The sequence below is a fragment of the Propithecus coquereli genome, unplaced genomic scaffold (genome assembly GCF_000956105.1).
Source record: "Propithecus coquereli isolate 6110/MARCELLA unplaced genomic scaffold, Pcoq_1.0 Scaffold28, whole genome shotgun sequence".
Taxonomy (NCBI): Eukaryota; Metazoa; Chordata; class Mammalia; order Primates; family Indriidae; genus Propithecus; species Propithecus coquereli.
This window is the reverse complement of record NW_012148396.1, coordinates 14,472,599-14,486,107: the sequence shown is the minus strand read 5'-3', so window position 1 is coordinate 14,486,107 and position 13,509 is coordinate 14,472,599. Positions and strand designations below refer to the sequence as shown.

General features: G+C 39.2%; 1 protein-coding gene across 1 annotated transcript in view; it reads left to right on the top strand.

Moving 5' to 3' along the window:
* The window catches only part of GABRG3 (gamma-aminobutyric acid (GABA) A receptor, gamma 3), a 498,853-nt gene that overhangs the window by 52,936 nt on the left and 432,408 nt on the right, over positions 1 to 13,509 (top strand). Inside the window, exon 3 of the mRNA XM_012647993.1 lies at positions 11,877 to 11,944. Coding sequence (XP_012503447.1) covers positions 11,877 to 11,944 — 68 coding nt within the window. The remainder of the gene's footprint in view (positions 1 to 11,876; positions 11,945 to 13,509) is intronic.

The following is a 13,509-nucleotide window of genomic DNA, read 5'->3' as shown; positions in this document are numbered from 1 at the left end:
CTGACTTCAACAATCAGAGCAAGCAGCTAATTAAATATTCTAGAAACATATTAACTTTTCTTGGTTCTTTTTTTTTTTTTTTTTTGAGACAGAATCTCACTATGTTGTCTGGGTAGAGTGCAGTAGTGTCATCTTAGCTCACTGCATCCAACTGGACTCGAGTGATCCTCCTGCCTCAGCCTCTAAGTAGCTGGGTGTATGCCACCATGCCTGGCTAATTGTTCTAGTTTTGGTAGAGACAGGGTCTTGCTCTTGCTCAGGTTGGCTTTGAACTCCTGACCTCAAGTGATCCTTGGCCTCCCAGAGTGCTAGGATTACAGGAGTTAGCCACCACGCCTGGCCTGCTTAATTCACTGTGGTAAAAGCCCCAGACATTCCTACACTTAAGAGAAGATCCAGGGCAACAGTTTAGATCTTGGAAAATATTAATAGAGTTAGAGTAAATTAGGTTTGGCAACATTCATGCTCTTGAATTATTTCCATGCCATTTTCCACCTTCTCTCTCAGTGACCTCCTCTCCCTTGAAATTCACTTTTACCCATTTTATTCCCCTTCCTTTTCTTGTCTCTGCTCCTCTCTATTTAACCACACAAGTATGTCCCATAGTCCCTGCTGTCATAGGTACAGGACCTTCTCAGTTTGAAAGAGCTTGGTCTCCATTCTGTTCCCCACTCTGCTATCCCAAAATGTGATCCTTGACATAACTCAGAGCTGCCTAAACACTGAGATCCTTACTCCTATTTTAAATTCAGATCACAATGTCTACTTTTTCAATCCTCCAACTCCCTTAGGCTTTTGAAAAATGTTCTTTCTCTTCACTGCATTCTGTAGAACCTTGACTCTTTATAGCAACACATTTCTCTCTCTGCTTCAATGAAATGTCTTCTTCTCTCTCACTTTCCCCTTCCTAACTTGTATCCCTCCTCTCCTCACCCAGATTCCTGGCCCTTCACTAAATTATCTTTCAGTCTATTCTCTTCTTTCTATATAATCTTTTATCTGATAGTAACACCAACCTTTGTCGCTTCAACCACTACTCCTATGTGTTAATATATATTTCCCAAATTCATTACTTTGGCCTTGACCACTATACCACTTAGGTCTACATTTCTAATTTATTTTTGGAAATTTGAGGTGCATGGCTGTTCTGTTGGATTCTTGAATTTCTCATATATAGAAGCTGTTAAAATAGGGCCCAGCTGGCCTAGTGATTACCCTTCTCATCCTCATGGCTTTCCACTGTTGCCTGAATAATCTGGATTAAAGTCGCTTGTGACTCAAAAGCCTTTCTTGTTAAAATCCTTTAACATAAAAGTCGAACTTCTTATTCTTCCAATGAACATTTATAATAATTTTTGTAATAATAATCATATTCTTCTAAACATATTTCCCTTTTTTTAATTCATGTTAAATGACAGTTAAATTAAAGATAGAGGAGCTACCTGATGATGATGCTGGTATTCATTTGATGATTTCCAAGTTCCATGCAGTTGCTTCTGCCTGCCTGGGTCACCTGCTGCTACCTATGGCCTCATTGCAAAAGCTCATTTCATCCACTGAGCTTTCTCCATAAACACCAGTAAACTCTACAATATGCGTGTAATTTTAATAGAACATACTACTTTCAACTTTGTTCTCAACTCAGACATGTGCATCTTACTTTCTTCATCATGGAAGTCTCAAAGACAGTACATCTAATTTGTCTTTATTTTCCCCTTAATGTAATGTTTTGTCATAGTAAGGCCATGACGAATTTTGAGTGAATCCAATTAAATAGTGGCTGATAACTGTAGAGTCCACCATTTCTGGTGCTCTTTATTCCTTCTTGCAGAGCCAGGCTTCCGTGTGCTATAATTTATTAATTGTGTGAAGAATTTCTTTGAGTATCTGTAATACTGCAGATCTGATGAAGATGAATTCTCAGATTTTTTTTTCTGTCTGAAGGCATTTATTTCATCTCGATTTTTGAAAGTCATTTTTCTGGGTACAGAATTACAGGCTAATTTTTTTTCTTTCAGTACTTAAAAAATCTTACATCATTGCTTTCTATTTTTTCTTATGAGGTATCAGCCATGATCTTAATCACTTTTCTTTTTTATGCAACATACCTTTTTGGCCACTCTTAAGATTTTTTTTCTTTACTGACTTTTCAGCAGTTTGCTAATAGTGTGCCCAGGTATAGTTTTCTTTATATTTATCATTCTTGAGGTTTGATGAATTGTTTAGATCTGTGATTTGATATCTTTTATCACTTTTGGAAAATTCTTGACTACAATCTTTCAAATATTTTTCATCTCAATACCTTTCTTTCTGGGACTCAGATGATACATACATTCTCTTTGTAAACAGATGTTATAGGGTTGTGTGCTTATTCAAAACCAATTGCAGTAAAGGCTGTATCAACTACATAGCACAGAATGGCTGTGGGGCGGAGATGAATCACTGTGTCCAAGGTAGGCTGTCATCCCTAAACTATAGTCACTTTATATCTCAGTACCTGGTTTTATTCCCTTAATAGTACTCATCACTGTCAAAAACATCTGGTTTATGCATTAGCTACTTGTTTAATCTCTGTTTTACCCACTATGATTTAGGCTCTGTGGAAGTAGGGGCTTTATGTCTTGATTATGGTCTATCCTCAAACTCTAGAACTCTGTGTAGCTCACCTACTAATTATTTGTTGAATGACTAGTGGTGAGAAGGAAAGCAAGGATAAAATTTACTTACCACTTTTCTTAGAAAGGAAGCTCTTAAAAGGTAGTATTCACAAAAATCTTCAAACAATTTGTAATACTGGAAAATTGTTAAATTGTAACAGCAGATTGGAGTGTTAAAGAAATTTGAAATAGTTTAGTGAAAAATAAAATATTTTGTACTAATTAAGCTTAATCAGTTGTAATATTAATAGAATCATAGGATTTCATAGCTGGATTTCTGACTACTTTAGTTAATTCTGGTGAGTGGAATCTTATAGTATTTGTTCTTTTGTGACTGGCTTATTGCATTTCACTTAGCGTAATGTCCTCAAGGTTCATCCATGTTGTAGCATATGACAAGATTTCCATACACACACGCACACACACTTACACACACATATACCCACACACAATTTTCTTTATCCATTCATCTGTTGATCGACTGATTGACAGTTTGGATGCTTCTGCCTCTTGGCTACTGTGATGTGCAGAACTTTTTAAGTTTGATGTAGTCTCTTTTTGCTTTTGCTTCCTAGGATTTTGCTGTCATATCAAAAACATCATTTCCACATGCAATATCATGAAACTTTCCACTATTTTTTTCTAGAAGTTTTATATATCCCCATTTCTTAAGGGTCAATTTTGGAGATTTAATTTGATTCTTTGATTGGGCCGTGTTTTTCTGTTTTTTGTATGCCTTGTTATCTGTTTTGGGACTTTAGCATTTGAAAAATGACTTACCTCTCTGTCTTTATGGTCTGATTTTGTATGGAAAAAACTTTGACCAATCAGCCTGGCCAGAGATTCTGAAGCCTTTTCTGGGGATACATCCTCTCTGGACTTGTACATTTGATGTAATTGAAAAGATGTTAGTTTCTACTCAGGAGCGCTCCCTGATGTTTGTCTCTGGTACTGCAGCTTCTTTAGTGTAGGAAGCTGAGGTACTGTGCTTTCCCTAATGTCTTTCTGTGGCACTGCAGACTCCGCTGCTAGACCAAGCCATATATATTATTGCCTTTGTTCTCAGAGACCAGCGATCGGCCACCCTGTTCCTGTCAGCACTTTAATTTAGAGAAGGGAGAAACCAATCCTTTGGGCAGCGCCCAAAAATGTCAGAAAGTTGAAAATATTCTACTCTTCTCTTTCCCTCCTCTGAGAGAAGTTGGGAATTTTCTCTTGAACTCACCATGTTGTGCTGGGGCAGGCACTCTGGCAAGTGAGTGCCATAAATTTTCCAACTGGGCTTCTAGTGGTTGGCTTTACACTGGCCAGGAAACTGTTAACTGCACTTTGGATTTCTCACAAAGGCAATGGGTCTGTGCAGTGTGGTTAAGTCGGTGACTTCATGCGGGAAAGAGGGGCTGGGGTTTCCTACTTTGCCATCTTGCTGATGTCACTCTGTTACATGTCACTCATCTACACTGAGATTTGTCAAATACTAAGACTTCTCATATCATCCTCAATTTCATTGTTGAAAGGTATAATGCAGTTAGCCTTTCAAATACACTGTGGACTGAAAGCTGTACTGGTCAATATTCCCAGGCAGATAGTAGAAGGGAGAAGGTACTAATATGAAGGGAGTTGTTAAAAGCTTATCTTTCCTGTTATAACTAATAAAACTCATGGTTGGAGGGAGGACTTACTTCAGACATTCAGTTTACAGATGGAGAAAATGAGCCTCAACAAATTTAAATTACCTTCTCAAGGTCATATGGTAACTATAGAGTCAAATTTGTGATGTTATAAGACTTGGCAGATGCCTTCTTCAATTCTCTTGTATTCTTACCATCAAACTCTTTCAAGAGGTGGAAATTTAGATATGAGCTTTTGAGCCCCTACTCATCAGAGCTCTGAAGGATTTATGGTTCTGAACTTTAACACCAATGTTTTTATTCTTTTGAGAATATGAATTATCAAGCTTCTTTAGTAGTAAATACTTATATGAATATACAGAAATGTAGAATGTCACTTTTCACCTCCTTTGATGTTACTTGTCATATCTGGCCCACAGTGAGATGATGAAAACTTCATCTTGATCTTTGTAACCTCACTGGCCTCCTTGAGAGAACATATAATATTTAAAGGATGACTAGGAAAGGAGTGAGGGCTTTAGAGTTGACACCCATAGTTCTGGGATTAGTGGAGTTGGGAGCCAAGTTACTTGGCTAAATAGGACCTTAACAGATTTGGAATGGTACCTGTCATAGTGACGTCATCATCTCAGGGCTCCAACACTAAACTACGTAAAACACTTCTGCATGGATTCAGTGGGTTGGCAAAACTGTAATATTGACCAAGTTTGCTTTTATCCTATGTACTTTGTACCCAAATTCCTCCACCTACTCTCCATAAACCTAGTATTCTTCAAGTTAGAAGAATTTGAAAACACATCTTAACTGAGATGTTATGGATAGATTTAATATAAGCCTCAGAGACATAGTATTTGCATTTTAAAAAGAGCCTAGAAAGATTATTTGTGATGATAATTATAATTATGATGATGATAATAGCAATAAAATTATACTAATAAATTCCCACTGAAGTCTTTGTTCCCCAGAATCTTTTTAAACCTCACTAACAAGCAGAAAATTCCAGGAGGCTGAGGGTGGAACCCTGGATTCTCTGCTCTGGTGAGGCTGCAGAATCCTGGGTAAGTCACCTCCTTACTCATATTTAACGCTCCATAAAATGGGAACGAGGGTGGTATTACATACTGATTAAACCCCAAATGCTTATTACAGTGCCGTTTAGTAAATGCTGTGATCGCTTTGTCTGTGGGCATGAGCAAAGGGAGGGAAGGCGTACTGAGGGGAGAGTTGGTGGTGGGCTGGGGGGGCCGCTCTACCTAATGCATCGTATTTCCCAGTGGAACCCTTAGTTTGGATAAAGGGTGGAAGCCGCACGCTGGAGGGGCTGACCACAGATGAGCCCCCATTCCCCACCCATGTCCCCAGAGGCAGGGAAGATTGGAAGGGAGGCTCCCAGCTGTTTGGAAGAGCTCTTTATGCCTCAAGGGAATGAGAGTTGATGTTATTTATTCATCTTTTTAAAATTCATATGCTGATGTTTAAATATTTCTATCATATTTAATCTTTTTATGAATAAAATAGAAATGTAAGTGACTAGGGTGACTTTTAAAAACAGAAATATTTGAAAGGCAGCAAATGCAATATTTTGGAATTATTTTCTACATCTAATTCCAGGGACCCTAACAGAAAATTTATTGAACACCTACTGCTTACTGCACAACAGTCCACCCTGCAACCTCCATCAGGCTTTAGGTTCTGTTATCAGCCCCTCTGACATGTAGAGGGACTGAGGCACAGAGACGTGAAGAACATTTTCAGGATTAAAGAGCTGGGGAGACACTGAGCCACTCTTCGCGACCGGCAGCACGCTCCTTGGCTGTGCTGCCTCACTCGGCTTGGCTGATAGGAATTCCTTGGCGTCTCCATCCTCATCCCTACTGCTGCCGGCCTGGGGCAGCATATCAGGGTTTCTTTCCACGGATGGCTGTGGACACCTGGGCTCTACCTGCCCCACAGTTCTGTCACTGTGAACACCTAGTGACCCCATAGCCCATCTGTTCTAATCTGTGTTTCTGACGTTGCCTATTTCTTGCTTGTTTGTGGATGAATATAGGTGGTTTTATTGCCTCTCCCACAGCCACTCTCAGCTTTTTCCTCTCCCGGGAGGCAATGTAGTTTCCGCTGTAACAGATGATTATATTCAGGAGTATCCTTGTCTTGGTTCTTTTGTCAGTTCTTTGCCCACTTGACTACCTGTGTCAGCCCGTGGTTGTCATCATGTTCTGGAGGATGCTTCAGAATTATTCTTTTTGAGAAATAAGACCTACTGTTTGATAGATCATTAAGGTGACTATAGTTTATTATAATCTATTTTATATTTCAAAATAGCTAGAAGAGAATAATTCAAATGTTTCTGGCACAAAGAAAAGACAAATATTCCAGGTGACGGATATCCTAATTACACTGATTCGATCTTTACTAATTATATGGACATATTCAATTATCACATGTACTCTGAAAACATGTACATCTATTATGTATCAATAAAAGATACAGTTAAAAAAGAAGAAAAATATTGTTCTTCGTGTTGCAATTGGCAAGCTCATGTGAACATTTAACATGTAAAGTCCAAGTAATTATGATAACTTTACAACTACAAGTTTTAGAAGCTGTAGTTTTGCAACATTCAGTGTGCTGGACACTGCGGGAATGGGTGAAGGTGAATCACACTCACCCTGCCTTGCAGAGACAAGCTCTTCTCATAAGGGGTGCTCCTGACCTAACAACAGAAAGTGACCTCATAATACGGAGATCCAGAGAAAGACAATACATCTTTCCTTTTCTGTTACTACATGCAAAATGAATTTTCCTAAAAGTCCCCCGAGGCTTATTAGAAATTTGTGTGAGAACTATCTTTCATAAGAGGTATTAATCGAAAGACTCAACTCAAGAAAAGCTCAATGACTCCTGTAATGATTCTCGTAGCCCTTGAGGCCCGCCATGTATACACGCTGGGTGTTCCGCGTGAACCTGTATCCTGGTTCCTTAGGAAACGGATTCCTGCTCTTCTGCCTTCCCCAGAGGAATGCCTGCGGCCCATGAATCCATACTGAGCTGAACACAGTTCCTCAATATGTCTGTTTTCTACGGACTCTTGTATTCCATCCCCAATTTTTCTAAAGTAAACCATTCCAGTGTAAGCCCATGATTTTAGAGAGAAACTTCTGAGGTTTTGAGAAGCTGGCTTGGTATAACTTCCCATTTTACTTTGGAAAAGGTAGGAAGTGATCTGGAATCAGGTCATTCAGGCTGCCCAGAACCTTGTTACGAGTGAGGGCCAGCGCTGACCCATTTTAAAAGGGCACGACTTACTTGACTTATTAAATAAGATCAGTGCCCACCTCACTGATGTCGGAAACTTTCTACAATTAAAATATGCTTTATTCCCTTTTTACCATGACAGAATTCCTTGAGTGCACACAATGAAAAAGATGAAGAACCTCTTCAGCTCCAGTGTCTAAATGGCATTCTGGAGAGCCAGGGTCAACGTGTGCCTCTTGGTGCATCTTCAGACAGACCCGCCCTGACCCTGCATTCTCCCCCTATCAAGGCCACTGACAGGGCCTTTCCTGCCGGGGCTGCTTCCTCAGCTCCTCACTGACAGAGCTCACATAGTCCACCAGGCTCTCCTCAGCTGCTTGTTCTAGGATGGGGAGGACCACGGGAGGGTGGAGGAAAATAACCAAGCGTGTATCTGCTTTGGTTTTGCAACAGAGGCAAAGATAAACTGTAGTCCCCATACTCCCCTTGGGGCCACACAGGTCTATGAAGGGAGCACAGGCGGTTGGTGCCTATCAAGGCTTGCCCAGTGCATCTTCGCAGTGTTCACTCATGCTGTGCCTTGGATGCCTTTATCATGCTTCTCCGACATACTAATTCTGAATTTTTAGGAAATAATAACATCCAGATAGGTAAGATAGAATTAAAACAAAGAACTGCAATGTGAATCCATTTCAAATGAAGTGTGTGGACCCCAGTTCCATCAGCTCTGTTTTACGCTCTCGCAATGGAATCTGCACTCGTTCACTAAGGACCCCCCACCCCTGGCTTTTCTACCTCTGCGTAAGTCCTTAGCTTTCTCCCGGCTACCCAGGGCTTAATCTTCTTTTTATTGTGGTAAAATACACATCACATAAAATTTACCATCTGAACCTTTTTTTTTTTCTTGAGACAGTGTGTTGCTCTGTTGCCCAGGCTGAAAGTGCAGTGATGTCATCATAGCTTACTGCAGCCTCAAGAAACTCCTGGGCTCCCTCCTGCTTCAGCATCCCAAGTAGCTGGGACTACAGGCCTATATCACCACATCCTGCTGATTTTAAAAATATTTTGTAGAGACAGGGTCTCACTATGTTGCACAGGCTGGTCTCATACTCCTGACCTTAAGCAATCCTCCCACCTTGACCTCCACAAAATGCTGGGTTTATAGGCATGATTACAGGGCATGGCCATCTGAACCATTTTTAAGTGTATGGTTCAGTGGCAGTAAGAGCATTCATATTGTTTTGCTACCATCACCACCATCCATCACCAGAACTCTTTCACCTTGCAAAGCTGAAACTCTATACCCATTAAACACTACTAACACCCTATTTCCCCCTCCCCCAGCCCTTGGCAACCTCCATTCTACTTTCTGTCTCTATGAATTTGCCTACTCTAGGTACCTAATATAAGTGAAATCGTATAGTATTTGCCTTATTGTGACTGCCTTATTTCATTTAGCATAATGTACTCAAGGTTCATCCATGTTGTAATATGTGTCAGAATTTCCTTCCCTTTTAAGGAAAAATAGTATTTCATTGTATGAATATCAGATTTTGTTTATCCATTGATCTGTTGATGGACACTTGAGTTGTTTCCATCTTTTGGCTATTATGAATAATACTGATATGAACATGGGTGTATAAATATCTGTTTGAGTCCCGGACTTTAATTATTTTGGGTATATACCCAGAAGTGGAATTGCTGGGTCATACAGTAATTCTATTTTTAATTTTTTGAGGAACTACCATACTGTTTTCCACCGTGGCTGTATCATTTTCCTTCCTACCAACAGGGCACAAGCGTTCTAATTTCTCTACATCCTGGCCAACACTTGTTATTTTGTTTGTTGTTGTTGTTGTTGTTGTTTTGGTTCACTTGCTTGGTTTAATACTAGCCATCCAGATGGGTATGAGGTGGTATCCCATGATTTTGATTTGCATTTCCCTAATGACTAATGCTGTTGAGCATTTTTTCATGTCTTATTGTCCATTTGCATATCTTCTTGGGGGAAATGTCTATTTAAGGTCTTTGCCCATTTAAATCAGGTTGTTTTTCTTGTTGTTGAGTTGTAGGTGTACTTTTCACATTCTGGATATTAACCACTTATTACATATATGATTTGCAAATATTTTCTCCCATTCTATGAGCTGCCTTTTCACTCTGTTGTGCCCTTTATGCACAGAAGTTTTTAATTTTGATGTAGTCAAATTTATCTCTTTTTCTTTTGGTGCCTGTGCTTTTGGTGTTATGTTCAAGAAATCATTGCCAAATCCAATGTCATGAAGTTTTCCCTCTATGTTTTCTTCTGATAGTTTTGTAGTCTTACATCTTATATCTAGATCTTTAATCCATTTTGAGTTAGTTTTTGTTTATGATGGAAGGTAAGGGTCCAGCTTCATTCTTTTGCATGTGGATATCTAGTTTTCCCTGCACCATTTGTGGAAAAGACTGTCCTATTCCCCATCGAATGGTCTTGACATTCTTGATGAAGATCATTTGTCAGGGCTTAATCTTGAGTCTTGAATTATAAACCCTGAGCCTCCTATGACCAGTCTCTTTCCTGAGTGCCCCTGTCAAAGCCACTTTCCTAAATGCTTCATTTATGTTAGCATGACTCTACTTAAAAGAGCATCAGCTGAAAACAGTTCATTTCCCCAGCTTTTGTGTGTGTGTGTGTGTGTGTGTGTGTGTGTGTGTGTTTGTGTGTCGTTATTCCAAACTCCTTTCTTATAAACCCTTCATTGCACTATGGTGTATTAATAAAGCTTTATGTCTGTAGGTCCTTTTAATTTAATGAGATAAAAAGCTTTGGAAGCCTAAAGTCTAATAACTACTGTGAAACAACCAAAAAAGTCTCTTGCAAAAAGTAGGTTCTCAACTGACTGACTCAACATAGCCTTTTGTGTGGCATAATCAAAGGTTATATAGTATTTGGAGACACAACACTTGCTGAATCCAATTCAGTTGAAGAAAGACGCTACTTAATTTTCACAGTAGTTAGCAAAGCTACATTTAAAATGAAGAATATTCCTTTTATGAAATTTAGGCGTTATATACATACTGCATAGAGTTGTGTTGGGACATTTTCCAAAATGCCAACAGCTCTTTGGAGCTCACATGATTTGATTGTGCTGACAGATGTTAGAGGAGTTGGCTCAAATTCATAATCATTATTTTCATTTCATGGAGGTCTGGAAATCATTGCCCAGGGGACAGACCACTGAATATGCAATCTTACAAGAGACTGAGAGCTCAGAGGTGCCACTCATAGTTCCGAAGTGGAGTGCAGAGGTCCGTTTGTGAATGTCCGTTATTTAGCAAATCTGAAGGAGGCGCATTGAAATAATTGCCTATACAAACACTTATGTTTCCATGGAAACAATTTGTTTCATGTGGAACGGTTCAGGAGTCTAGTTCATATTCTTCCCTGGGTAGAAATATTCTGAAATTGGCTCTGTTCTCTCCTTTGTCGCTCAGTGAGTGCTGAGTGAAGGGCACATCCATCCATTCAGAAGACATCGCCCCTGACTCAGAGGTCTGCTGACTTGGCGGTCTGAGTACCCGTCTCGTTCAGTTCCATTGGAAACTGGAAAGAGAAACTGGTTTTCTTTAAAGCCAATGAGCCAATGTAACCTCTGATGCACAATGTTAGATATCATGACCTCTGATTATATAAATTTTATACCCTCATAATTGAAACAGTGATTCTTTGACTTACTAAAATTTTATTATTTTTGAGTTATAGGATTTTAACTCTGTGATATATGTGTTCATATGTGTCTTTAACTGATACTCCTACAATAAACTATGTTTCTTATTTTATTTTTTGGTATATAAACTCACTAGAACTTTGCTCTGGGTTGCTTTGCTTTGGAATGGTAGTTACACAGCTATGTGGTAGATAAATAACTTGGTACATCACTGACGTTGCTCATCTCTTCTGTTTAGATTTCCAGTAAAACTTGGACATTAAATCACTTATGCAATGTCTTAGATTTATCTCCTATTCTTGCCATAAAATCAGCTTAACTGATGTTACAGAATATCTTTATACTCATTTGTCACTGGCAACTTGCAGTGAATAATCGTTCCATTTTCCTAGACCTTAATAAATACAAGCAAGAATCTCTAATCCTTTGAGAATTTGAAAAAGTAAGGCCAGCAGGATTCAGATTGTAACTACAAGATAATTCTCTAGGAAAAACCCGCCCCTATGTGTTTCCAGCATATCCTTGAGATGTTAGTGCATGTGTCATCAGGATGTTGAATAGTGCACTCTGCTGTCTCTCTCTGGCACAAAGTATTAACATAAATGTGTTTTTCTCCACAGTAAAACCGACCGTAATTGACGTTGACATTTATGTTAACAGCATTGGGCCTGTGTCATCAATAAACATGGTAAGAAGCTATTTTATTTTCTGATCTGATGGCTGTTGTACCCATTCTTGCTCACCTTCTCATTGTGCACTTCTGTTTGAAATTTATCATGCAGGTTTAAAACTCACAATTGAATTTTTAAAATCTGTAGCATTTATTGGTAGTTTAGGTATTGAAAATGGTTAAAAAAATAAAAAATAAAAAAAAATTCAAGAAATAGAGGTGGTGACCTGAGCAGCTTTTGGACTTTTAGTTCTTTCTTTCAAGATCCAAGAGAGCTGCCTTCTGATGTTTCTCTGGTGTTTCTGGTGATTTGAGGTAACACAGGTTATACTTTTGTCTTCGGTTTGGACTTTGAGGGTAAATAAACTTCTTTTCTTTTCTTTTTTGCAAGAGAAAGTACAGGATCAGATATATGTGTTTTCCCTGAGTTGGGTATGTCCACAGACTTATAAGCAAAATGAGATCAAGAACTATTTAATGCAAAAGAAGCTTTTCCCTGTGAAAACGTTCTGGGCTATGAAGCAAGTATTGAGGTGCTGGAATATGGTAGGGTGAGAGCTCTTGGCCTGGGCTGCAGGCCATGGTGCACCTGCCTTCCAGGTGTACATAAGACCCTGAAGCAGGTCTTGCCTTTGCAGCCCTGAGTGATGTCAGAAACTCCCGCACACCAGGCCCTGCCTGTGCTCACTGCTTCACATTTGCTCCTGAATTTGGGAGACATGTGAGGCTGAGGGTGGGGAATTGCCAAAATGCTGACTTAAATGCATTCTTTTCATTGCAATGTTCTGTGGATGGAAATAACCCCTCCAAAATTAGTAGCAAAATCATTTCTTTTCATTGCCAGATTTAAAAAGTGTTCTTTTCTCTGGTGATATAAGGGTTCCATGTAGGGGTAAAGTTATATTTATGGGTGATTCACATAAAAAAAAATCTCCATGTCATCCCTAAACTAGAGCAAAGAAGTGAAATGAATAAATAAAGGAGAATTACTTCGTATAACCTATGGGCTGCAGATGGTTGTGTATTAAAATCAAATTTTGAATGTAGTATTACCTTTTCTTAATATGTCATTATTCAATTGAGTGCATAAAGAGAGGGTCATGTTTCTTGTTCTGGAATTTTATTTTTTTAAATTTGTTCCGCAACACTTTATACAGCACCTTTATGTCTAACACAAATTTATGTCTAACCCTAAAAGTACAAGTGCCTCCATGGATATATGGTTACAAAATTATTTTAGGAGCAGGTTCTTGCATTTGCATTATCTAGGGATTTTCTTGAACTCCTGTGACTTTGAGATTTACTTTGTGCTCAGTATTAAGCTTTGTTATTGAAATTGATGGGAATTGCTGTTTGGAAATTGCAAGCTGCAGAGGAGGAGGCTAAGTAAGTGACAGTCACCCGCAGGGTGATAAGGACTCTGCTAAAGGTAGGTGCTGACCCTGGGACAGTTGACAGGGCTGGAATAGACTGCTCCACTGAGGTCATCTCTATCTGAACTTGACCCATAGGCAGGAGTTGGCCAGGTGGGACACACCGTGAAGGCCCTCAGTAAAAGACAGGGCAGCAGGGTGTGTTACACA